This window comes from Anolis carolinensis, chromosome 1 (assembly GCF_035594765.1).
Source record: "Anolis carolinensis isolate JA03-04 chromosome 1, rAnoCar3.1.pri, whole genome shotgun sequence".
Taxonomy (NCBI): Eukaryota; Metazoa; Chordata; class Lepidosauria; order Squamata; family Dactyloidae; genus Anolis; species Anolis carolinensis.
The window spans coordinates 3,483,454-3,511,436 of record NC_085841.1 but is presented as its reverse complement, the minus strand read 5'-3'; the positions used below and the strand labels follow the sequence as shown (position 1 = coordinate 3,511,436).

The window sequence follows — 27,983 nt, the reverse complement described above, 5'->3', positions numbered from 1 at the left end:
CACTCTACAGAATAGACTCTCAGAAGGAAGAGGCTCTCTTTCATTGGGGGCTCTGAAGCAGTGGCTGGATGGCCATCTCCCAAGGATGCTTTAATTATGGATTTTCTACATAAACTGAACTACCTCTCACACCTCTTCCAACTCCACATCTCTATTTGTCCCCAGTCTGTCCTCCCAAAAGTCTACAGTCTGCCCTCCACATTTGCAGTTTTGACTTCTTTAGGATTTGATTATTTGCAGATTTGTCTGAAGCTCTAGGTCCTTCAGTGTGACTCTGGAAATGGTGATGGTTTGGGATGATACAAATCAGACACTGTCATTGTTATGTTGCTGCTATCATAATTTTAAAGAGCTAGTTTTAATTTTTGAATAAGTTTTAATGTTTATATTGGAAAGTGTTTATAAAGGTTGTATATTATTGATGTCATGGCCTATGGCTAGTACAATAAACAATTCATTCATTCATTCAGTGTGACTCTATGCTCAGATTTCAGTGGAAGTTGAACACAGAGTCATGCAGTAGTAACACCAACACCACCACCACCAACAACAACAACTTTATTTCTATTCCATCCTATCTCCCCGGAGGGACCCAGGATGGATTCCAAACATAAAAGGCAAACATTCAGTGCCTGAACACAAAGATATAGAAATTCCTGGATAAATGTTCTCTCATGTTTGAAAAGGTTTTTTTTTAAGTGTTTATTGAGATGTATATAATACCAATAGTCAAGAAACACAATGAGAACAGCAGTTTCTTTATTTGTACGTGTGTGTGTTTTAATTTTCACAGGTTCCTGTGTCCCTAACCCTAGCAAATGCGGAGGGCCAACTGTATATATAAATTGGATGCAAGGCTTAAAGATAGCACTCTCTCTGTGCCTACTGAAGTTGTTGCATTCCACCAAATGAATCCCTAGTTAACATTCTTCAGCCTAGTTGGACCTTCACGTTTGTGGGCTCAGTGCTTGCAGACTTGATTATTTGCAAATTGCTGTATTTATCTCCGCCTCCATTGCTGGAGTTGAAAAAAAAAACTGTCCTCTATAAAACCTCAACAACTTCAACATTTACCTGAGAGAACACTTCTCTGGGCATTTCTGAGTCTTCCGATTTGATTCTTAGGCAGAGGTTGACTGTAAAATTGTGCTGGAGACCTAAAAAATGACTAAATTTAGCTTAGCACAGCAGGCTAAGCCGCTAGCTGCAGAAATTCCTGCTGATCAAAATGTAGGCAATTCAAGCCTGGGTTGGGGTGAGCACCTGCCATCACCCTGCCCACCCAGCAGATCGAAAACAGATATGTGAAAAGGTAAGTACCGCTTAAGTGGCAAGGTAATAAAAGGCGCCCATAAGGACATGCTGGTGATTCGATCGGAAGGACGTCTAAGGACGATAAAGCTCCTTGGAATGGAAGATAGAGCAACAGTATTCTCCCGAGTCAAGAACAGCCTCCAAATGCCAGAAATAGAAAAGCCTTTACCTTCACTTATGTATTGCCTGTCCTTGTTAATTGTATAATGACAATGAATGTTTACCGTATCTGTGTTCTGTAATCCACCCTGAGACCCCTCAGGGAGATAGAGTGGAATATAAATAAAGTCTATTATTATTATTATTATTATTATTATTATTATTATTATTATTATTATTATTATTATTATTATTATTTTATTATTATTTTATTATTATTATTATTATTTTATTATTATTAGAGGTGTTCTCCCACTGAAAAAAGCAGGCCCATATTTATGAGGATTCTCTTGCCCTCAATGCCTGCAAATGTTGAGGGCAGACTTACATTAGAAGCAATCCTACTACACCAGACTTCTCTGGACAGTTTGGTCTAAAGCTCTCAGAATCTGCCATATGAAACTGGGATCATGAGGTCTGCATGTCTAAACCCTTTGGAGGGCACTGATCTGTGGGTGGGTGCGCTGACATCTATTTTAACAGGTCAACATGCCCTGTCCTGCCTACTTATTGGGGGCATAAGGCTCTGACCTCCTCACCTGCCATCCCGTGACCGGTGCAGGCTGCCGTGGTAGCTGCTGACTTTGCTGTGGACACTGCCCGCTTTGCTCCGTTGGTCGTCCATCATGGCCAGCTGGGTCGAGGAAGCGTGGGTTGAGGTCCCTTGGGTGGACGTGCCCCGGGATTTGCGGATGATGGGCGTGTTGGGATCCCTCAAGAGCGACTGGGCAAAGTCAGGCTCCTGAAGGACTTGCCGGCTCTCGTTCACAACACTGGAGGAGAAAAAATGGGGTTTAGTCACTGTTAATGCCCAAAAGGCAATCAGCAGCACAGGGAAGTGTGAAGATGTTGGGCAGGATAATTTGAGAACGGCCTATGGAAAACACGAGCTGAATTAAAAGGCTTTTGTTCTTATCATATACCACATGTGTCAAACAAAGGTCTGCCAGGTCATTTTATGTGTCCCTCCAGATGCTGGACTAGAACTCCTGTATTCCTCCTCATTAGATATCACAACCACACATGATGGGAGTTATGATATAATAGCATCTGGAAGGCTGCCAGTTTATTCTGTTTTGTCAGGAGAGTGAGTGAGTTTGGATTTAGACACAAGGTTTGCGAATATGATGTCTGAGGTTAAAATGTCCTTTAATCTTTTCTTAATCTCAGAGCCACAATGCGGTTGGGTTGCATGGCAGATAATCAAAAGCGATGGGAGTTGTTCAATAACATCTGGAAGCCAAAACTAGGTAAAAAATAAAGAGCACCAATCACTAAAGTTATAATTGTGTGCCTTTAAGTCATTTTCCAGTTATGGTGAACTTTAAGCAACCCTGTCATGGGACTTCTTGCTAAGATTTATTCTGAGGGGGTTTGACATGGCATTCCCCTGAGGACTTGCCCAAAGTCATGCAGTGGGTTTCCATGGCTAAGCTGGGATTTGAACCCTGGTCTCTAGAGTCCAACACTCCAATCACTGTACTGCACTGGCTGCGCTGCTTGCATCAGATACAGTAGAGTCTCACTTATCCAACCTTTGCTTATCCAATATTCTGGATTATCCAATGCAGTCTGCTTCCTGCCTGGATCCACAGCTGTTTCTCTAGGCAGCAAGGACTGAACCTTTTACGGATTTAACTTCTGATAATGTTGTTACTGTAAGTTCATTTCATGCAATTCTATCTTTATTTGTGATCTATTTGTTAGTAGCCAATGTTTTTGTAGTGGATGTTTTCAATTCGTTGCAATGTTTTGGTGCTAAATTTGTAAATGCAGAAATTACTACATAACGTAATTTGACATTTAATAGGCTTTTCCTTAATCTCTCCTTATTATCCAACATTTTCACTTATCCAACGTTCTGTCGGCCAGTTTATGTTGGATAAGTGAGACTCTACTGTATAACCTTATCCTTGTGGAGGTAAGCTAGGCACTGCCTCAGTCTTTAAAAGAGTACTCCTACCATTAGAGACCAACAAGAAGCCCTAAATTGGACCCCTAAAGTATTGCCACCTCAGCTGATAGATGGGACACAATGGAGCAATGAATTCCAATTGCAGGAAAATAGATTCCACTCAAACATTATGAAGAACTTCCCGATTATAAGCTCTGTTTGGCAGGGAAATCTACTGCCGCCTAAGAGTCCAATGGAACCTTCTCCATTGAGGTTTTTAAGCGGAGACTGGATGGCCATCTATCGGGAGGGCTTGGATGGTGTCTTCCAATTCTTAGATTTTATTATTCTATTTCTGAAATGATTACAGCCACAGATGCAAAAGCTAATCCCTCCTTGGTGTCCTAAACCATTTGGTGCCTCTTAAAATACTTGGATATAGGTTGGGGGTCAAAGTATTTAATAAACAAGCAGGCAAACAAACACCAAATGGCCGAGGAAGGATGTCTATCTGTTAGGAGTGCTCGGGTTGTGTCTTCCTGCATGGCGGAATAGGGTTTCAACAATGATTCTATGAGTCTATGACACCTTACAAGAGCCTTGGATATAGGGCAGGATATCAATATTTTCATGAATAAAGAAGAAATTTCTCCCCTTAGCATCTATGCAACTCACACCTAAATAAGACAAGAGCTTTTGTGCTGTGCTTTCAGGAAAACAGGCTGCCAAAAGCAAAAGTGGGAGGGAGGATAGTTACCAGGCAATGCATTACTAAGGAAACAGCCTCCAGCTTTGTACCATTAGAAAAAACAAAGTGTATCTCCAGCTTAGCATCAGAAGTTCCTGAGATATCACCACCTTCTGCCCACAATGGGACCTGTGACCTCTTGTTTGAGAAAGAATGGGAGCTCAAAGAAGGCTGCATATGAAGAAACGTAATTTTATATTATTTTATTCCTTCCACATCTGATGTCTATGGTGAGGGCATGGATTGAAATATCTGCCCACCGTGATCTTCAATAGATCTCAAAAAAGCAAGATTCAGGCCTGTAACACTAATAACAAACTTTTCTTTCCCCTGTATGGTTTTACACCAACTTCACCTGATGAAGTAGACTCTGAAAGCTAAACTAACCGAATTTTTGCATTTATCAGGCCAACCAGAAGATACAGAATTTGCTTACATTTATTTGAGTGAAGAAGGTACAGCTCAATGGAGTGTTACATTTTAATGGTTCCCACTCTCGACTTGCTATGATATAGGTACCAGGACTCACTCTTTTTTCCTGCGTCCATGGAAGAAGCTGGCCCACTCAAAGCAGGTCTTTTTGCTTCCGACCCAGAAGACGGATGGGATCCCCACAATGAGAGCCATGAGATATTTCATCAGGAACAGGATCAAGTCTGGTCGACTCATCTGAGTGACCTGGGGAAACAGAAAGAGAGAAAAAGAAAGAAAAAAGTCAAGACCAAACGTAAGACAAATTGTCCAGTGAGTCTTTTCCTGTTCATATCACTGGAAATAATTGCTTTGAGAAAAGGCAAAAATCACAGGCATCCTGTGGTTTCTCCTCTCTAGGGTGAGATTTAGTGTATAGGACCCATCTTAAACCACGGAGGTTTTCAAGCCGTACCAGTAAGGCTGATTTTAAAACAAGATTTCTCATGTTCCCTAAATATTTCCTATACAAGTAAGCAAGACAATAAAACCATTCAAACAAGGAGGTAATGTTATTAAGGGTTGATACTAGAAGTTGCCCTATCTGAAAGGCTGCATGCTACAAATCTTACTAGAGTAGAATCATTGAATCCTAGATTTAGAAGAGACTTTCAGGGCAATCCAGCCCAAACCCATTTTGCCAGTAAAGGAAACACAATCAAAGCCTTCCTGACAGATGGCCATCCAGTCTCTGATCAAAAACCTCCAGAAAAGGAGATCCCACTACCCTCCAAGGCAGCATATTCTACTCTTACCATCACACAAAAAAAAATCCAAATGCTTAGGTGGAATCTCTTGAATCAATTGTTTCACTGTATTCTAGTCTCTGGAGTAGCAAAACCAAGCCTTGTCCCCTCCTCAATGTGATAGCCTGTCAAATATGTCCCTTCTTTTTATCTTCTCTTCTCCATGTTAAACATACCCAACTCCCAAAGCTGCTTCTCAGAGGGATTCATGGTTTCCAGATCTTTAACCATCATGGTTGCCCATCAATGAATGCTTTCTAGCTTGTCCCTCTCTTTCAATCAATCAATCAATCAATCAATCAATCAATCAAACAAACAAACAAACTTTATTTATATCCTGCCCCATCTCCCCATGAGGACTCGGGGTGGCCTTTGCCCAGAACTGGACACTGGATTATTCCAGGTGAGTTCTAACCAAAGCAGAAGAGATTGGGGCTATAACATCTCTCAATCTAGACACTAGACTCCGATCGATGCAACTGATAATCATATTGGTTTTTTCAGCTGCCACATCACACTGTTGCCCCATGTTCAGCCTTGGGGGCTGGGCTGTGGCGCAGGCTGTTGAGCAACCAGCTACAGCCAGCTGCAACAAATCACTCTGACCAAGAGGTCATGAGTTCGAGGCCAGCTCGGAGCCCCGCGTTTGTCTTGTCTTTGTTCTATGTTAAGGCATTGAATGTTTGCCTTATATGTGTAATGTGATCTGCCCTGAGTCCCCTTCGGGGTGAGAAGGGCGGAATATAAATACTGTAAATAAATAAATAGATCTAACTAAGACTTCTAGATTACTTTTGCATATTCATTTTTAGATTAAACTGACTCATATGTTTAAGTACTGTATAACACCCTTGTGTATAACAGTTGACAACATGTTGTTTCACTTTTTGGTATTTACTATGGTAAATACTTTACTGTATGTACTGCTATTTCATTGTCTCGGATTTCATAGCAATTATTTTGATAGCTTCCCTGTAATGGAGTGGTTCTCAACCTGTGGGTCCCCAGGTGTTTTGGCCCACAACTCCCAGAAATCCCAGCTAGTTTACCAGCCGTTAGGATTGCTGGGAGTTGAAGGCCAAAAACATCTGGGGACCCACAGGTTGAGAACCACTGCTGTAATGTAGTGGTTTGAGTGTTGGACTAGGATTCTGAAGGCCAGGGTTCAATACCTCCTTAGCCATGGAAACCCATAGGCTGACTTTGAGTAAGTCATATACTTTCTGGCTCAGATGAAGATAATGGAAAACTTCCTCTGAACAAATACTGCTATGAAAAATCCCCGATAGGTGCAACCTAGGGTTGGCATACATTGGAAATGACTGGAAGGTAAACAACAAAGGGACAATCCTGAAAATAAAAAATATAGCACGCTTCAATAAAATTGCCTGGTGAGTGGTGGTTGTAGCCTGCAACAGTCATAGGGAGGAGGGAGCAAGCTTGTTTTCTGCTGCCTTGCAGACTAGGACACGGAACAATGGCTTCAAACTACAGGAAAGGAGATTCCACCTGAACATCAGGAAGAACTTCCTCACTATGAGGGCTGTTCGACAGTGGAACTCTCTCCCCCGGGCTGTGGTGGAGGCTCCTTCCTTGGAGGCTTTTAAGCAGAGGCTGGATGGCCATCTGTCGGGGGTGCTTTGAATGCGATTTCCTGCTTCTTGGCAGGGGGTTGGACTGGATGGCCCATGAGGTCTCTTCCAACTCTACTATTCTATGATTCTATGAGTCTATAGATATGTGTCTCTTGCATATATTGTTTTCAGGCTCAGTGTCATCCATCCTATCTCTGTGCATTTAATTTTTATTGCTGAAATGTTGTGCGGTACACTTCTCCCCGTTGAAATTAATTTTATTAGATTTCGCCCAGAAAAAAAAAAAAATTTGGCCCAGATCTCTAATTGTTGAAGGTCATTTTGTGTCCCAATCCTGTCCTCTGGGGTATTTGTGATCCCTCCCAATTTGGTGTCCCCTGCAAATGTGTGCACTCTCAGCTTTCGACCTATTGAAGCATTTTTCTACCACCGCAAGCCCTGGTCCAGCTTCAGCTCTGTGCCTGAAATGGAGTGGAGCCGAATCCTCCCTCACCCACCCGTTTTGCAAGCAGAGATGCCACCTAGGAAGCTTTCCGGGCAGTTGAACAGAGAGGCGTTTATCGCGCCCATCAGATCGCATCAGCATCTCTGGCTGCTCTGAGGCAGAAAGTGGCGGCAAGGACATTTGAGCAATGCCAAGTGGGGGCCAGACAATGCAGTGACGGTTGACCCCACTTGATATGAAGGGAGAGAAGGGCTGCATGCACATGCTGTTGTTAGTCTCTCTCCTCCTCTCTCTCCCTTAATTGAACACAGGAAAAGAAGGACAGGAGAAATGGTGGAAGACTGCGGGGACTAATTGAGGGGAATGTTAGAGCTCCCCACTGTGGCTTCTTTTCCTAGTACTACAAGCAAGATTTAAACTAGAATAACAGACCACAGCAGTGGTTCCCAAACTTTTTCGCTAACATAATCCTTCGGGATATACTTTATCCACGGGACCTTCTTCCTATCCCTATTTTTTTTTTTACTAGGCATTCTGATTCCTTCTTCCTTCTGACATCTACTCCTATTGCCTAAATGTATTTTTTATAATGTAGTAGGTATGGCAGTAAATAGAAAACATTTTAAATACAGCCACATACCTTTATTTTGGTACAGGAAAATATTGGAGTCACATCTAAAGTGATGAATGTGCTTCCTTCACTTTCGTACTTAAAATAGTGGGCTTCATGTCCGACCGCTGAATACAAAAATTCAGGATGGCACCCAACTTACTCCTAAATTTGTTTTTGTTGTAAACATAAGCTGAAATGTCTGATCCACATCAATAGGTGGACATGACGGGGAGCAGAGCTCAGATAGCCTTTCTGGTCACTGACAGCTATGTGTCTTATCAGTCTCACCTGAAAGTCATTTAGTGGCACAGACTCAATTTTGGTTTTTAAAGCAGAAGTGCACTGAATTTCAAAAGGGTCATCATACTCTGGCACAAACAATATGTGAGTTTTGATAGACAAATGAGTTTTGCACCTGCTCAATGATTCTGAAGGTGTCTGGGAAGTGCCTATCATGTGGTTTTATTTTTAAATATATTCTAAATCTGATTTTTGAGATTTTTGGCAAAACCCCTTTGACGCTTTTGGGCAGTGGTTCCCAATCTTTGGGCCTCCAGGTGTTTTGGCCTACCACCTCCAGAAATCCCAGCCAGTTTACGAGTTGAAGGTCAAAACATCTGGGGACCCACAAGTTGGGAACCACTGCTTTTGAGGAGCCCTAAGTTTCTGCAGAATAGAATTTGGAAACTTCTAGAGCAGAGCAAATGTAGAGTGAGCTTTCTGTCTGATGCAATTTCATTCTATAGGGCAGAGGTTCTCAACCTGTGTGTTCCCAGATGTTTTGGCCTTCAACTCCCAGAAATCCTAACAGCTGGTAAACTGGCATGGATTTCTGGGAGTTGAGAGTCCAAAATACCTGGGGATCCACAGGTTGAAAACCACTGCTATAGGGGGGTTTGAAGAATGACAACCAGGACCATTTCTGTGATTGGCTGAAAGGCACCAGAAAGGCCACGATAGACCAGACCTAAGACTGACCTAATCCAAAATCCTGCACAATCAGCTGCCAATTAAGGTCCAGTGAGTACATGAATGCAATTGCACTCCACAATTCCCAGGAGTTGATATATAGAAGTGTACTAAAGAGAAGCACAGAACAGGTAAAGAGGAAGTACAGGAATATCTAGCTACTCAAAATGAATTCAAATCTCCAAAGCCAGGTGAATTACATCCACAGAGTCCATAGAATTAATTGTTCACAGAGTTGCACTGGAAGATGTAGAGATTCCTAGGGGGGTATTCACTCTACTAAAAACATTTTGCAGAGTTTTCCCACTTTCCAGTGAGACTGCACCTCTAGCCCAGCAAATGTGGAGGTCCTTTACTCATCACTCCCTGATGTTCATATATGTCAGTTTCCAGAGAAGAGACTCCTTGCTCTTGTTCTTATATAAGAAATTACTTCCAGCCACTGCTTAGAGCGAGGGCTGCCTCTGGATACGTGGGAAAATAGCAAAGTGGTTCTCTGGAAATAGCCTTCTAAGAATAAACACCAGCATTGCTGCACTTTTGGTGAAAGAGAAATTACCCACTCCGCATAAACACTTTCCTAAGCAGCCTTTTCGCAGAAGGAATAAATTGAACTGGCTACTGATGAGGAAGCTCTGCAGAAAGAAGGCTGTTTTCAAACAGCCCTTTCCATAGCAAACATAGTGTTAAATCTACACTGTAAAGTTAATGCAGTTTGGCACCACTTTAACTGCCTTTATTCAATGCTATGGGATTTTGGATTTGTAGTGTGGTGAGGCCTCAACCCTTTTAAGTAGAGACTCCTCAAGACATTGTACAACTACCATTCCCAGGATTACATAGTAGGAATACCCTTCCTACTTCAGAAAAGGATTCAAATGCCTCTAAGAATAAGGATGCATCTACTCTGTAAAATCAATGTCATTTGACAACACTTTAGCCACCACGGCTCAATGCTATGGGATCCTGGGAGTTGTAGTTTGGAGAGGCAGGGGAGGCTAAAGATCCTGTACAACTACAACACCCCAAGATCCACGGCATCGAGCCATGGCATTTAAAATAGTGTAAGACTGCATCAGTTCTATAATATAAATGCACCCATAGTTATCAAAGGTCTAAATCAGGGGTCCCCAAACTAAGGCCCGGGGACCGGATGCGGCCCTCCAAGGTCATTTACCTGGCCCTGCCCTCATTTATAATATAATATTTTTATATCAGTTTTAATAATATAATATATTGTATATACATATGATATTGATAATAATATTATCATTTTATACCATATAATACTAATAATAATACCATATAATAATATTAATTATATGTTATATATTACATATATTACAGTATAGTGGTATAGTTCAATATTGTAATATATAATGCTAATATTGTGCTATGCTAATAATACAATATATTTTATGTACATACAGCTGCTCTGCGTTCCCTTCAGGGTGAGAAGGGTGGGATATAAATGTAGTAAATAAATGTAGTAAATGAATAAAAAATAACTTTGGACTTAGGCTCGCCCAAAGTCTGAAATGACTTGAAGACACACAACAATAATCCTAATTAACCTGACTATCTCATTGGCCAGAAGCAGGCCCACACTTCCTATTGAAATCCTGATAGGTTTATGTTGGTTAAAATTATTTTCATTTTTAAATATTGTATTGGTCTTTCATTGTTATTGTTGTTGTTTTGCACTACAAATAAGATATGTGCAGTGTGCATAGGAATTTGTTCATTTTTTTTTTCAAATGATAATTCGGCCCCTCAACAGTCTGAAGGATTGTGGACCGGCCCTCTGCTTTAAAAGTTTGAGGACCCCTGGTCTAAATTATACTAGTGTATGTGGTTCTATCTTTATGCCTTTGGTTCTGCCTATCACAGAAATACAGCCCCATGAATTTGAGGTCAGCGCTGGGTGGAAAGAGTTTTTTTTTATTTTTGGCATCCAACATCTAGAAACATTTGGAAGACTGTGTCAGATATGGGCAAAATGCAATCCCCTTAATGTCAGTCCCAGCCCGTACAGCTACTTATGGACAATACTGTGAGCTTCACACCAATCGTACAAATATTTTGTATCTACGGCAGAATAAAGCACAGCATAGGCAATGCAATATGTGTGTTTATGGTAGGAAACAGGAGAAAAAATATGCAGGATGCTCTGGTAAGTTTTAGAAAGTAAATACTTTTACTGTTGCAGGCAATACATCTCAAGATAAAAGATGTAAAAGACAAAAAGAGAGTAGCCTAACTTTGGTGGAAGAGTCCCTAATGCTGATTCTCATAGCTCTGTGATAGGCATCTTGAGGCAGGGAGAAACCTCATGATGCTCCCTTCTCAAATGCAAAGAGCAATAATGCACTAAGGGCTTTTCAGAACAAGGGAGAAGTGACCTGGGTTTTCTTGGCACTGTATGTTCCTTTCCTCTGAGGCTGAGAGAGAGAGGCTTGCAAACCCATCAGGTCTGCATGGCCAAGCAGATACCTGCAGCTATTTTTGTATGTTACTGATCTTAACCAGGGGAGTTTTGTGATGTTTATGTTGGTTGTTATTGTTTATGCATTATTGTTTCTGCATTTTTTGTATTTTGCATGTTTGTACCTTTCAGGGCTTTGTGAGCCGCCCAAGTCCCTCTGGGAGATTATGGCAGGGTATAAATAAAGTTTATTAGTATTTATTATTATTAACCCAGGCCCCTTCTACACTGATATACAAAATCTAGATTATTTGCTTTGAACAGGATTATAAAGCAGTGTAGACTAATATAGGGCCTCCGGTGGCACAGTGTGTTAAAGCGCTGAGCTGCTGAACTTGCGGACCAAAAGGTTGCAGGTTCGAATCTGGGGAGCAGAATGAGTGCCCGCTGTTAGCCCCAGCTTCTGCCAACCTAGCAGTTTGAAAACATGCAAATGTGAGTAGATAAATAGGTACCGCTCCGGCAGGAAGGTAACGGCGCTCCATGCAGTCATGTTGGCCACATGACCTTGGAGGCATCTGCGGACAACGCCAGCTCTTTGGCTTAGAAATTGAGATGAGCACCAATCCCCAGAGTCGGACATGACTGACTGGACTTAACGTCAGGGGAAACCTTTCCCTTTCCCTTAGACTAATATAATGTAGTCCAAAGCAGATAATCTGGATTTTATATGGCCTCAGATGTTCCTAGTCCAGTGATGGCCAACCTATGACACGCGTGTCAGCACTGACACACCTAGCCATTTTTGCTGACACACTGCCGCATGCAGATTGATTGGATGACTAATGTCTTTTGTGGCCAAATTTGGTATGATTTGGTCCAGTGGTTTTGTTGTTTACTCCATGGGAATTATGCACATTACATTTATAAATATATATATATATAAATATCATTATATTATTATTCCATTATTATTGTAGTATATTATTATATTATTACTATTATTATTATTATTATTATTATTATTATTATTATTATATTCATTATTCATGACTACATTGAAACTACAAGAGGGAAATCAGTGTGGAAACTGCAAGAGGTACCATAGATTGTTGTACATGGAAATAATTGGGTAAATAGCTTTTTATTTATTAAATACAGTTATATATTACAACGTCGCTCCATACAGTCATGCCGGCCACATGACCTTGGAGGTGTCTACGGACAACGCCAGCTCTTTGGCTTAGAAATGGAGATGAGCACCAACCCCCAGAGTCAGGCATGACTGGACTTAACATCAGGGGAAACCTTTACCTTTACCTATATATTACAATTATATATTTTTGTTATTTAAACTATATATATTGTGAAATTATGGTTTTTTTCTTGAAGTGACACATCATCCAAGTCATGCTAGGTTTTTTTGGTGAATTTTGACACACCAAATGCAAAAGGCTGCCCATCATTGTCCTAGTCCCTCAAAGTTGTAGCCCAACACTCCCTCACTGCACCAGGCTGGCTCTCAAAATTTGAGGGCCATGTGTAAATATTTCAAAGAACGTCGCTCTGGGTACTAGGGCACAATAGAGCCATGGATTCAAAGTGCAGGAAGAAAGATTCCACCTAAACCTTAGGAAGAACTTCCTGATGGAAAGAACTGTTTGGCATGGAATATGACGCCTGGGAGTCCATCAGAAGCTTCTTCTTTTGAGGTTTTAAAGCAGGGGTTGGATGAACATCTTGCAAGCGTGCTTTGATTGTACTTTTTCCACCTGGCAGAAGGGGGTTGGACTGGATGGCCCTTGAGGTCTCTTCCAACTCTATGATTCTATAAAATTGCCCTGAGTGGGTGAACAAAGGGTCCCAAGGGCATTACGTGTGTTGCTAGTAAACAAGGCCCTTCCCATCCTGGCATTAAAACGTGCAACTTGGCAGGTTTCACGTCTGTTTCCCTCATTTCTCTTTTAACTACCCAGCCTCATTTGTGTTCCCTCTATTATGCTTTCAGTAACCCAATAACTGTAATTAATCTGTTCCTTTCAAAAGATGCCCGGAGATGTATCTTCCCTGTTCCAAGTCTGGTAAAGAGCCATTCTGTCTATTGTTACACAGCCAGGCATATTCGCCGCACCCACCATTAACAGTACTGAAAGAAATCTGGCATTTCCTGGCATTTCCCGGTAATTGGAAAGATGTTAATCACATTATCCCTGAGCAAGCTGGGAAGGAAGACCGCAAAGAGTTTAAACCCTGAACAGGTGAAATGGCAGGAGAACAAAAAGTGGAGAAATGTGCTTCCGGGAGCAGGGATTCCCTGAGGCCCGCTGCATTACCACAACCCTATTTGCAGAACTACCTGGAAACTGTACGGTTTTCAGACACTTAACTCATTGCTTCCTTTAAGATTGAAATCAATAAAATATGACATCCTCAAAATGCACACAAGACACTTTTAATGCAGACTTGTCCATTCCCAGGCTGAAGCCAGGACCACACTGTTTCTTTCCTAAGGCCTTATTGTGCTTGGGCAGTTTAAGAAACATAGAATTGAAGAATTGGAATAGACCTTCAAGGACATCCAGTCTAACTCCATCCTGCCATATCTAATCCAAGCCCTCCTGACAAATGGCCATATAGACTCAAAGGAGACTTCTAAAGCAGCAGCCTATTCCACTGTCAGGACATTTTCCCTAATATTTCAGTGGAATCTCTTTTACTGCAGTCTGAATTCGGGCAATGATTCTTTTTATCTGCTTCTTGATTGCCTTTATCCCTTTTTATGTGTTGCACAATGCCTTGAAAATCCTGGTGAGCTAAAATGTGACAAAGAAACACCACAAATCAATCAATCACTCTGGAAAGCAATATTAAAGGGGAAAGGGAAGACTTCCCATATAATTGCCCCTCACCTACTAGCAGTTATTGCTTTGGCAGAGTGAGGCTCAGGCCGCTTCTACACTGCCACAGAAAATAAAATTATCTGCTTTGAACTGGTTTATATGACAGTATAGACGCATATAATCCACTTCAAAGCAAATAATGTGGATTATCTGCTTTGATAATCTGAATTACATAGCAGTGTAGAAGCATCTTAAACCAATCTTCCATGAGCATTACCTTCCACTCAAGCATTATAAAAATCACGAAGACTAGCAATAAAATGCTGCAATATGATCAATTCATGATGCCATTCTTCCTCCTTGATTTTCCAATATTCACCCCAGCATTCTCACTGATTTGTGTCCCCTTTCCAATTTGTACTACATCCACAGCACAAAATCCTAAACTGATGCATATAGAAACTGTCATACAAAGGAATATCCCTGCAATGATGCTTGATCCTACTCTGAGGTTCAGAAATCCTAGCTCTAAGGGAGTTACTGATCAGTCCCATATATATTTTATTACAAGGAAATATATTTGGCCTTCTACATTTGCATGTTTCACTTTTATGGGTTAGATCATTTGTGGATTTAATTAATATGTTCTCCCTAGGAATTTCTAGGTCTTCTGTGATCAGCATCCTAAAGGGAACATTTTTCTAAAGATTTAGGTATTCCAGCACAATTATATGGTCAATATCCAGCAATAGTTGACCACAGAGTAGGGCTGAGGGATCTACAGATTCTTAGAAAAGTAGGTATTATTTTGAGTTAAAAAAGTGATTTTTTTTCATTCACAATTATTGTACTTTTGCAGAGGTCCTGCGCCTCTAACCTCTGAGAATGTGGAAAGGTTGACTTATACAGTATTATAGTATATATTTAGATTAACATGTAGAATATGAACCGAGCTTATATGAAGGTTTTTGTTTTCTGAACTAGATTTAGCCTGTTCATGGCAGTCAGATGCTTTATAAATTATTAATACATAATACATTTTTAAAACCCTCCAGTTTCTTATCCATTGGGCTTTTTTACATCAGTTTATGCACTAAAAGATACTGATGGCTCCCATTTTATTTGAAGGTTACAATTTCAAGGACTTGCATTCTCTGTGTCATCTTTCATTTTTTATACTGGCTTTTTGTCTACTTGTCAATAGAATTATGTCGCTGCAGTGCATATCCAGGGAATGGTGCCAGGCTTTTAGACACAACCGGTATTTAGTTTCATGTTGATGGAAATGAACTACCAGTATATAGTCATGGTTTGGTCTAGAAATTGTAATAAAAAATCAACCTCAAATGGGTCGACTCATCCAAGGATCAATGTGAGTACTGTACCTTAAGTCTTACCAAAAAAGGAACCATCCCCTTTTTTTGAGAAGAGTGATAAAAAACAAAAGATTAATGCAATTTAGATGAATGTAAAAGAAGCTCCAGCTTCTGCCAACCTAGCAGTTCGAAAACATGCCAATGTGAGTAGATCAATAGGTACCACTCCGGCAGGAAGGTAACGGCGTTCCATGCAGTCATGCCGGCCACATGACCTTGGAGGTGTCTACGGACAACGCCGGCTCTTCGGCTTAGAAATGTAGATGAGCACCAACCCCCAGAGTTGGACATGACTGGACTTAACATCAGGGGAAACCTTTATCTTTACCTTAAAAGAAGCGACAACATCTTTTTACTCTTTCCACCATGACACAGTTTCTGGTCTTTTGAAATTCCTAGGTGGGGAAATTATGGTTGGTTTTCCTTCTTTGTGAAATTACCCTAGACGTATCCACAGGTTATATACAAATCCATAATTTTGGCCCCCAAACATGCCCTTGACTTATACATGAGTCTATACAAGCAAACTAGGTACAAGCAAACTAGGGCTCTCCAGGTGTTTTGTACTTCAACTCTCACAATTTCTAACAGCCTATAGGTGCTAGAAATTGTGGGAGTCTTACGTCCAAAACATCTAGAAGGCTGAAGTTTGCCCATATCTGTTATATACATGATGTGTAGCTACTTTTGAGAAATGGAGATGCCCACTCACCTGGTAAGGGCAGGGGATGTGATACTCCTTGCACCGTTCTTGGATCCACGTCGTCTCCCACACGCCCCGGTAAGCCTGTTCGTAGAAATAGCAGCCGATGACAACCAAGAGGGGCACTAGGTAGAGGACGCTGAAGACGCCAATCCGGATCATGAACTTCACCAGTTTGTCCTGGTTCTCCTTCTCCAGAGGGATTTCGATCCGGACCCGATTTAGGGAGATGATGCCGGCAAGGAGCAGCGAGACGCCCACCACGACATAGAGGCAGAGCGGGGCCAGGACAAAGTATCTCAGGGCGTCCACGTCGTAGAGGCCCACAAAGCAAACCCCGCTGATGTTGTCCCCCTCAATTTTGTTCATAGCCAGAAGAATGATGGTGAGGGTGCCAGGGATACCCCAGGCGCTGGTGTGGAAAAGCAAGGCCTTCTTCTCAATGGCCTCACTACCCCACTTGGGGACAGCGGCCAAGAACCAGGTGATGGTGAGGATCACCCACCAGACGCTGCCGGCCATAGTGAAGAAGTACAGCACCATGAAAAGCATGGTGCAGGCCTTGTTGTGGGAGCCCTGGGTGACAGTGGAGGCCTTGTAGGTGGTGGGGCTGGAGGCATTGCAGGCCACCCGGTCCTCCAGCAGGAAGCCTATGAAGAAGATGAGCGAGACCATCATGTAACAGACGGCGTAGAAGATGATGGGCCTCTCTGGGTAGCGAAATCTCGTGACATCAATCAGGAATGTCAAAAAGGTAAACAAGGTGGCTGAGAGGCAGACGATGGAGATGACGCCAATGAAGTATCTCGCAAAGGCGAGCTCCTCGCGCCGAAAATACATGTTTGGACAAGGAGGGGAGCAGTCTCGGACCCGGAGGAAGGTGTAGCCCAGGTCCGGGTCTATTTTCAGCTCTCGGGGGCACCAAAAACCATAGTCTCTTTGCACTGCCACTGGAGCTTCTTCGGTGGATTCCCCGACCACATTGAGATCTACCAGGCGAGGGTAAGGCTCATCACAATCTGGGAACCTACAACAGCAACAGACACCTTGTTGGAGACATTTTTACATGGTCTTGGTATATTTCTGGAACCAAAAGAATCTTGAGTTTTCCCTTGACCTCAGCTCCTAGGACAGGAATAGCCTTGCAGATACCATGAAATGCTGAATTTTGAGGAAGAAATGTTGCTAAGCTCTTGGCTCTATGTTTTAAAAATCTTCCAAACTAGGGCTGAGATTTTGAAGCCTTCCAGATGTTGTTTGACTGCAACCCCCTGTAGCCCTAGCCAGAAAAGCCAAGAGTGCAGAATGATGGAAACTGCAACAATACAGAGAAGGTCATATAAGTGCTTCTCCTGCTGCAAACTCTGGAGTTTCAGTGTTTCCTACTTCCACCAACAAGCAATTTTTATTTAGAGACTTGTACAACTTTGGCTAACTTCATGAATAACAAGACTAACAATTTAGATACAAGTCCCCTCAAGTCTCCTGTTGACCCATGGTGATGCCACAAATATCATTGGGTTTTCATAGGTAAGGAATACTCAGAGATGGTTTGGCCAGTCCCCTCCTCTGAAGTAGATCCTCACTGGTGGTTTCCCACCCAAGTATTAACCACAGCTGACTATGCTTGGCTTCCAAGAACACATGGAATCTGGTGACTTTAGGGTATTTAGGCTACTTATACATAATGTATGTGTTTGCATGTATGTGTACCTTCCAGTCACCTGTTGACTTATGGTGAATTCACCTGTTGACTTAATATGAATTGGTTTCTTCATAGTATAAAGTAATTAAGTAATCATGGTTTAAATCATTATTCTAATAACTGTAAATGAGTTGTATCTTTTTTGTTTCCTTTTTATTTTGTCACTTATTTAAATTTGAAGAAGGCTGTTTCTTCTGAAATGCATTGAGCTCGGGCTGTGGCGCAGGCTGGAGAGCAGCTGCAATGAATCACTACAATGAATCACTATGACCAGGAGGTCATGAGTTCGAGGCCCGCTCGGAGCCTATGTTTGTCTTGTCTTTGTTCTATGTTAAAAGGCATTGAATGTTTGCCTATATGTGTAATGTGATTCGCCCTGAGTCCCCTTTGGGGTGAGAAGGGCGGAATATAAATGCTGCAAATAAATAAATTACAGAGGGTTTCTTTATGCAAGAAATCCTCAGACATACTTTTGTCCGTTCCTTCCTTTGAAATATAGCCTACAGCACCTGGTAGTCGCTGGCAATTTCCTACCCAAGTTCCAACCAGAGCTTACCCTGCTTAGCTTCCAAGACCAAGGGGATCAGTAACAAAAGCTTGCAAGTGAGAATGTGCCTTCAAGTCATCTGTTGAATTATGGCAACCTCACACATTTCACAGAGTTTTCCTAGACAAGGAAAGCTTATGTGATAATTAATGCATAGATGCAATTCAGTTCTCTGCAATTTTCACTAAAACAAGCTAACATAGATACATCTTTGGAATATGAACTTCGGTTATTCTCATCAGGGTGACTGAAATGATCAAAGGTCTGGAAACCATACTTGGGGAATGATATGTCTATCTTGGAGAAAAGAAGATGGAGGACTGATTGACAATCACGTTGAAACATCTGAAGAAATGTCATGGAGAAGGTAGAGCAAGCTTGTTTTCTGCTACTTCTGAGACAAGCACAAGGGATTTAAATGACAGGTAAAGAGATTCCACATAAACACTAGGAAGCATTTCTTCACTTTAAGAAGTGTTTGAAAGGAGAACAAAATGCCTCAGATGGGCCCTCCCTTTTTGCAGAATCATAGAATTGGAAGAGACTTCAAAAGCCATTCAGTTCAGCCTTCTTCTGCCAGGCAGAAATACAGTAGAGTCTCACTTATCCAACGTTCTGGATTATCCAACGCATTTTTGTAGTCAATGTTTTCAATGCATTGTGATATTTTGGTGCTAAATTCATATATACAGTAATTACTACATAGCATTAATGTGTAATGAACTACTTTTTCTGTCAAATTTGTTGTATAACATGATGTTTTGGTGCTTAATTTGTAAAATCAGTCAGAAACACCTGGAGTGCCGAAGTTTGCCCATACTTGATTTATAACCATAACAGACTAACAAAGCCCCTAGAGCTGTGTTTAAATCTGATGGCAAAGACTACTTTAGTTTAGTGACAAAAAGAGCACAGTTACCCAGTCTTCTGTGGAATTATTCTGGCTAATTTTATTGAGCTTTTAAACACAAATTATAATTTTTCTCTTAGTTTAGTTTTCTCATTGCTTTGGAATGCAAAAAGGAAAGAAATTCAAAGCAAAGCAACTTTGTCCTTGTGGTTGACTGATTTCCCTTCCTCACTAAAGCCTTATAATGCCTTTCTAGCCTGTGTGTCTCAGTTGGCCTGGGTATCTTTTGTCTGTGTGTTTTGTATGCCTGAAGACTTCACTTGGCATATTCCTTTTCCTAAGAGCACACAAAAGATGTAAAATCAATCAATGCAGATTCGGTTTTGTACCCAGCTGGTTTAAAGCCAAAACAACCATTCATTGCTTATCCAAACTCACTTCTTTTTTAACAAAAAGAAGCATGTGGGTGTGTGCAGGTTGGAAACAGGCTTAAAAGGAGCTTGTATTCTGGTATGATATGAAATGTGATTTTCATATTTTGACAAGCTCTTAAATAAAGTTGTCTTTAGTGTGCTGGAAATAGCCCAAGCAAAACCAAACCAACCAACCCCCCATTTGCCATCTGCCTTGCTCCACAGGCCATGTTGGCCTACATCTTCAATTTAAAATGCAACAAAAGCCAGAAATGTATCCCTATTAGATGTTTCTTTCTCATTTTGTTCTGTAGTTTGTTGTAGTAGCTAGTTAGCTGCGTAGTTTGAGCATTCAAAGATAAAAACTGATTTTTTGTATTGTTATTGCTTTTTGACTATGTCGTCTTCTGAATAAAAGCTTATGAAAGAAATATTTTACCAATAGTAAAATCCCTGGATCTGCAGGAGATAGATTTCCCAATGGGCTGCAGTTACCTGAAACTATGGATATGATTGAATGCCATTAAACAACCTGACTTTTAGTCCTAGCATAACACAGAGTTGTATTGGAGGACCTAGTGATTCCTAGAGAGATAGCTTCTTTAGAAATTTGCTAAGTCCGCCAATATGGGGGTGGGGGGGGGTGTCATATCATAGAATAATGTTGGATGATGTAGTGAGTTGGAATGAATGGCATTTTGAACTCTATAATGCTATGACCTAGCAGATTCCTAGAGACACATAGAGAGATCCCAGGTGTGAAGTAAAACCATGGCTGGGGATTCTGTGGTTACAGGGGTCTTAGTGTATTTTGTTGTCAATCTATGTAGAGAGAGAATGACAGAACTGGGAGAGAAAATTAAATAGGGTACAATGCTAAATCTGAAGAATAAAGGAGTCTTGGCAAGCACTAAAATTGAGAAGGGACATGAGAGCCATGTTTAAATATTTGAAAAGATGTCCCATTGAGGAGGAGACAGATTTGCTTTCTGCTGCTCTGGAGACTAGGACAGTGAATAAATGGATTCAAATTGCAGGAAAAGAGATTCCACCAAAACATTAGGAAGAAAATTCTTGCAGTAAGGACTGTTCAACTGTGCAATATACTGCCTGGGAGTATGGTGAAGCCTCCTTCTCTGGAGGCTTTTATAATAATTATTATAATTATTTATATCCTGCTTTATCTCCCTAAAGGACTTTTAAACAGGAAGCAAGATCAAGGGTTATCTGTCAGGAGGGTTCGATTATGTCCTGCATGGCAGGGGGTTGGACTGGACTGGACTGCCCTTGTGGTCTATAAAAACTGTAAATGATCTCATAAACACAGAGAGAAAGAGACAGTGCTCACTTGCTGCATTCCATATCTTCTGGCCAGGACACACCAAACATCTCCATGAGTTTTGAACAGTCATTGTAGGCTCTCTGGCAAATCCTGCGGCAGGGAAGGGTGACTCTGCCATACTCCATGCAGACCGGCGCATAGAGAGCACACAGGAACGGTCGAAACTCCCGGGAACATTCAAGGTTCACCATTGGGTGGAATGGCTATAAAGAAAAACAAAAAGAAATTACCTCCAGGACACCAATTATTCAGTCAGCCAATTGCTACCTTCTGGAACAAGCTGGGTGGCTACCACAATCTAAAATCTTAGCACTCTCCTCCAGTTTTGGAAGGAAAATAGATCAGATTATAATAAAGATTTCTCTGATAATAGACTGCACAGAATGCCAATACAAATATTTGTCTAGTATGACATCATACATTACTTTCAACCTTGGTGGGCTTGTAGTTATGGACTCAGCTCTACATAACATGTTCAGCATTCCCCGTTTTGCTCCAAGAATGATAACGCAACATTGAGGCCAGGTGAGGAACCCTTTTCAGCTGGAGGGCCACATTCAAATTCAGACAAAGTCAGGGTGTGTGCACACATTCCAGTGGAAGGCAGGGCCAAAAAACCCTATGTGTTTTAGCTTAATGCTCTTACTGCCATATATATGCAAAGGGTTCTTGTTGCAGCTTAAAGACTCCTAGAAACAAGGCTAGAAGCATTAGGTTGCATAGACTTAGCTCCCTAGCACACTATGCTGTTATAACATTACTATTCCACTTTAAATGCGAGCAAAACATCCAATGGAATCCAATTAAAAAAGGGAGATGTACAAATTTCAACTACTTCTTGATCTCAATAAATCTCAAACCCCCAAATTCCATGAGATACAGTCATAGTCCATTCAAGTGGACGAATAGTGCTATAACATTGCAGTGTGATAATCTTGGCCAACACATTTTGGTGCCTCAAATATTAGCCCTGATCCCAGGTATATTTGACCTGCTGATTCCAAAAATAGCACCAGTCTTCCCCTATCAGTTCCAGTTTTTTTGGGATACCAAACATACGACATCTACAAGTTGCCATCTATTCACCCACAAAAAATGATATCCCTATCTAAGAAACCAGAGCTAATTAAGTCTATCCAATGCAATTTTCTGAACCAAATAACAGTCCTAAAAACCAAGACAAAAATTGTTTGCCTGCGTAATAGTCTAAAGTTGGGTTTAGTGCCAAAATTATGGTTTATGATATGGCCCATGAAGAAGTAGAAGGACTGCCACTTCGATCTTCCAGCCCAGGCATTCAAAAAGGTATTTTGCCTCTCTCTTCAGAGTTAAGTACTTCTGAATTACTGAAATACTTCAATCCATAAGTATTAATTCATAATCAGTGAGAAAAGGAAACACTACATCAACTTGCACTACAAATCTCCTTTTACCTATAAGTTTTCAAGTCATCTCAGCAGTCTCTTTCTATTACTATATATATAAAAAAACCCACATACACTCACCCCAATTCAGTACTTTCAGTTTGAGTATAATTAATTCAGTTGTGCATGTCGGGACAGCTAAAATGCTTAGGTCTCCATAGACTGAAAGGCCTTTCAATAGGAAATGAGTATTCAGCCCTTCCTTGTTGATATAGCATACATCAAAAATCACCTTCAGGCTAAACTAGGCATTAAGCAGCTGAAATATTCAGTTTTTAGACTGAAGATCCTAAAGGCAGAGATCCTTTGCGATATCAAAGATGAGAAGAAAGAGTTCAAGACGAGAGCAAAACAAATATACATCCTTGTGGAGATGCGTCACATTTGGCTTTAAGACAGATGCAGTCAGTTCTCTTTATCCACAAATTTGGCAATCATCCATTACCTTAAAATGTTAAAAAATACGATCTTTTACCATTTTTTTACAAGGGACACCATTTTGCAATGCCATTATATATACTGGGACTTGCTCGTCCATGCTTTTGGATATCCACAGGAGGTCTGGAACCAAACCTAAGTAGATAGCAAGAGGCCATTGTATAATACAATTATGCAGAGAGATAGTAAACATAATGCTGTACATAAAGCACAACCTTCCAGATGTGATTGAACTGCAACTCCCAACATTCTTCACCAATCACAAGGCTGGCAAGGCTTGCTGCTTAGGATTGGGAAACCAGTACATACGTATTTTCAGTTAGGATTTCAAATCCCCTCTCAGCTAAGAAACAGAGAGGGGTGGCATTGAGCAAACTACTATCTCCTTACTATCATCCTGCCACACAGTGGTGTTGCAAGAATGAACCATAAAAAAGGAAAGGTTTCCCCTGACGTTAAGTCCAGTCATGTCTGACTCTTGGGGTTGGTGCTCATCTCCATTTCTAAGCCGAAGAGCCGGCGTTGTCCGTAGACACCTCCAAGGTCATGTGGCCAGCATGACTGAATTGAGCGCTGTTACCTTCCCGCCGGAGCAGTACCTATTGATCTACTCACATTGGCATGTTTTCGAACTGCTAGGTTTGCAGGAGCTGGAGCTAACAGAGGCTGCTCACGCCGCTCCCGGGGTTTGAATCTGGAACCTTTCGGTCTCCAGCTCAGTGCTTTAACGCACTTCGCCACTGGGGCGATAAGCCAGCAAACATCATTCCGTGTAGGAATATTTGGATCTATAGCAGCGGGTTAAACCATTGAGCTGCTGATCTTGCTGACCTAAAGGTCAGCAGTTCGAATCTGGGAAGCGGGATGAGCTCCCACTGTTAGCCCCAGCTTCTGCCAACCCAGCACTTTGTAAACATGCAAATGTGAGTAGATCAATAGGAACTGCTCCGGCGGGAAGGTAACAGTGCTCCATGCAGTCATACCGGCTACATGACCTTGGAGGTGTCTACGGAAAATACTGGCTCTTCAGCTTAGAAATGGAAATGAGCACCAACCCCGAATCGGACACGACTAGACTTAATGTCAGGGGAAAACCATTACCTTTACCTATAGCACATTAGAGTGTAGTGAAGCCAGCGCTATGTATGAAGTGATGGTAGGAAACAGGACAGAAACAACACAGGATACGCTCTAATAGGTGAAAAATGTTTTTTAAAAGGAAAACCCTTACTTCTTCTGTTGCAGGTAATACATCTAAGATAAAAGAACAGGCAGACAAAAGGAAGTTGCCTAACTTTGGTAGAACAGTCCATAATGATGACTTCCATGTCTGTGTGTCAGGCCTCTTGAGGCAGATCAACCTCATGCCCCTCCCTTCTCAAAACAAAGAGCAATAAAGCACACACAAGACTTCTGGGAAGAAAGGGAAAGTGACCTCTCCGTATAGGTAGGAATAAAAGCACCTTGAGCTACACAGATATAGGAAACAGATGAAACCAAAACAGCAGACATGCACAGCAGGGTTCCTCTGTCCCAACTGTTCTGCATACAAATGTTGATGCTTCTTTACTTCCAACATTTTGAACCTTTTGGAGGAAGGGCGTGAAATAAAGAATTGTTCAATAACAGAAAGCGCTGCTGCCTGGGACTGTGGTGGAGTCTCCTTCTTTGGAGGTTTTGAACCAAAGTTCAGGAGTCTTTTGATTGTATATTCCTGCCGGGCAGAAGAGACCCCCAAATAATAATAATAATAATAATAATAATAATAATAATAATAATAATAATAACAACAACTTTATTTTTATACCCCGCCCCATCTCCCCAGTGGGGACTCGGAGCGGCTTACATGGGGACCGAGTCCGAGACACAGCAATAAAACGATAAAACAGTTATTCCAACAGTAAAACATCAATATCAATAAAACATCATAAAAATCAACATACAGCATAAAATGTTAAAAACAGGAGACTAAAACAAGGATCTGGGCCAAAGTGCTGAATATATCAAAATGTGAGAGGTAGTTTCTCAGTAAAAGTAGTCCATAAAGTGCAAAGTAGTAGTGGCAGAATATCCTGTAGTTTGGATGGGCAGATAGTTCAACCCAAAAAGTCTCTTCTAACTCTATGAATGAGATGCAATAACACAGGTCCCCACACCCAATCTCCAAACTGTCTAGACATAGCAAGCTGTGAGAGGCAGAGGCACACTGGCAGTAATAACAAGGATTGTCAGTATTCCCAGTGGTAGAAAATGAACAGATGCTATTAGCGTATGCAAATGTGGAATTGGCCATTACCTACAGACTGAAAGACATTTTACCATTTAGCTTCCCTTGGGAAGGGAGAGGCATGTAGGATGATTGGTTTATGCTCCCACTAGCAAAACTGTGCTCTACATTTGCAATTTTGCTTGCTTCTAGGCTGGAAAAAAGAAAGTGGTCGCCCCACTTTCTGAACAAATCCCTTAATAACCACAAAGCAGTCTTCAAAATAGGAACTCTTCCAAGCTCTGCTCCTTGGAGAGTCCCTGGAATACAATCTTGTATTAACATTAATTGCATTACAGAGTCCCTAATTCTGATTTATCAGTTGTAAGATTATACTTCCCATAACTGTAGACCATTGGCCAAGGGAGGTCATGGGCAACGATAATAATAGCACATTATTTATATTCCACCCTATCACCCCAAGGGGACTCAGGGAGGATCACAGTACACATACATGGCAAATATTCAATGCTATTTGGACAGACAGGACAGAACAGACAGAAGGAGGTATGTTGTCTCAAAGTCCAGTTTCAATGCCTTGGAGGTTGAGTTTGGGGTTGCTGCTCCACTCTCTATGACGAAGAGCCATCAGGACTTCCTCCTTCCACCTTCCTTTTGGTCATTGTATTTCTGGTCTTGTTCTTTATGGTGTCTTAAATATCTCCCCTGCTAATTAGCAGTACCCAATTTCTCTATTTACAGCTCTAAGGTGTTTTCGAACGGCTTAGGTAAACAGTGAGCTGGGCTTGCCGGTCAAATGCTCACCCCGACTGGGCTTTAAACTAGCCAGCTTTCAGTCGGTAGATCTTATTACCGCTGGTGATTTTACCAGCCCTACAAGATCTTGAGAACCAAATTTGGGGAACATTTTTCTAGATGCCCTGGGTTGCTTCAGGCAAGTTCTTAAGGAGCCTTCAATCTGGAAGAGAATATGGTGATTTACCTGATGACATTTCACCTGTCACATGGACTTCCAAGTGAATAACCACTGACAAGTGTAGGTACATGAAATTTAGAATAACAGAATATTAAGATCTGGAGAAAAGTTGGAAGGAGAATAGATAGGGCTTATAATCACCCAATACAGCCGGCCATATCCCTGGGTTTGGTATCTATGGATTCTACCAACCACGGTTAATACTGAAATTCCCCCCCCCCCCCCCCCACCTTCTTTTGCTATGTTGAGGATTTGTGCAATGTAGCCTCCTATCATTTAACAAATCCTCAGGCTTTCTCCAACAGTGATTTGAGCAGTTATCCATTTCACATAAGGGACATCATTTTACCATATAATGAGACTTGAACACCCATGGGTTTTGATATCTACAGAGGGTCTTGGAACGGAATCTTGCTGGATAACAAGAGCCCAAATGTATATGTTTTTATGTTTAAGGGATGCATAACACAGTGACTATGCATTTACCAGTTACTCAAATAGACATGCGGTAAATAATTATCCTAATGCATCTTTCAGTAGCTGCGGCTTCTTTAGCACGCTGTGCAAAATCAGCTCACACTGCAGTGATAGAAAAGAACGTTTCCTCCTTGGAATGTCTGGCAAACTGTTCCTTTGTCAGGATGGACCAATCCTCTTCCCGTTTGCCTCTGAAGGTGTTGGCCCCTTCCAAAACAAGGGAGAAGCGATGTTTTGTAGGGATATTTGGGATCTAAAACATGGTAGAGACCAGGAGATGAAAAATGAAGGATGTTCTGGTAAAGTTAAAAAAAGGCAAAAACTTAATTTTATTATAGTTCGTAATACATCTCGGATATAAGAGTAGACAGACAGAAGAAAGTTAGCAAACTTTGGTGGGGAAGTCTTAATGCTGACTCTCATGTGTGTAATACATCTTGAAGCAGAGAGGCACCTCATGGTGCTCCTTTCCCAAGCAAAGGGCAATAAATCATACTAAAAACTTTTGGAAAAGAGAAAAGTGACCTCTACATGCAGGAATGAAGCAAAGCACCTTGAGCTGCACAGATGTAAGAAACAGAGGTGAAAACAAGGCAGCAGGCATGCACCACAGGTGACCTATATCACTACTGCTCTATATGCAATTGTTGATACTTCTTCACTTCCAACACATTTAGTGATGAGGAAATTTCAGCCTTGTTCTGAGCAGGGTAAAACCTGGTTCATTGGAACAGCGTCTATAGTGAGGTCCCTGGTAAAGACCAGCTGAGATGAAGAGCGGCTTTGATCAGCTGACAGAACATGAGCTCATTTGGCCTTTGCCTCGGGCTTCATTGCTGCATCCTGCTTAATTTCTCTATGTAATCAATAAACTATTTCTTTGGTGCATTTGTGATCCGTTTCATTCTGACAGACCCTGGGGCTTCAGTTGTCCTGAGAAGTGAGTGCACCAGCAGCCAGGGATTGTTATGGCAGGCTTGGTGCCCTGTTTAACAGTTTCAGTTTTTAGCCCCATGTTCATTATTCTAGATAGAAGACGAGGATTTCCTGAAGCATCCATAGTATACAAGAAGTGTTCTCTCTGATGCTAAGAACTCTGATGTATGCTTCTTCCCCACACCCATACAATGCTGGATGTGGGGAAGAAAAAACATACATCAAGTAATGAGTACAGGGCAATAACCCCGCCCTCTCAAATATGTCAGGGATATATTCCCCGACTCCTGTGGATTCTTGAAACTGTGGATAATAGTAAATCCCATATTATAATCTATATTTGGGCGGGA

General features: G+C 41.4%; 1 protein-coding gene across 2 annotated transcripts in view; it reads right to left on the bottom strand.

Moving 5' to 3' along the window:
* The window catches only part of fzd3 (frizzled class receptor 3), a 50,689-nt gene that overhangs the window by 2,200 nt on the left and 20,506 nt on the right, over positions 1 to 27,983 (bottom strand). The window contains exons 3-6 of one of the 2 annotated variants that reach the window (XM_008121137.2): positions 21,162 to 21,358; positions 16,308 to 17,325; positions 4,645 to 4,793; positions 2,013 to 2,246 (exon numbers count right to left, since the gene is read on the bottom strand). In XM_008121137.2, the coding sequence (XP_008119344.1) occupies positions 2,013 to 2,246; positions 4,645 to 4,793; positions 16,308 to 17,325; positions 21,162 to 21,358 (1,598 nt within the window). Of the gene's footprint in view, positions 1 to 2,004; positions 2,247 to 4,644; positions 4,794 to 16,307; positions 17,326 to 21,161; positions 21,359 to 27,983 lie in introns of both variants that reach the window. The other variant, XM_062969343.1, reaches the window with a different exon arrangement.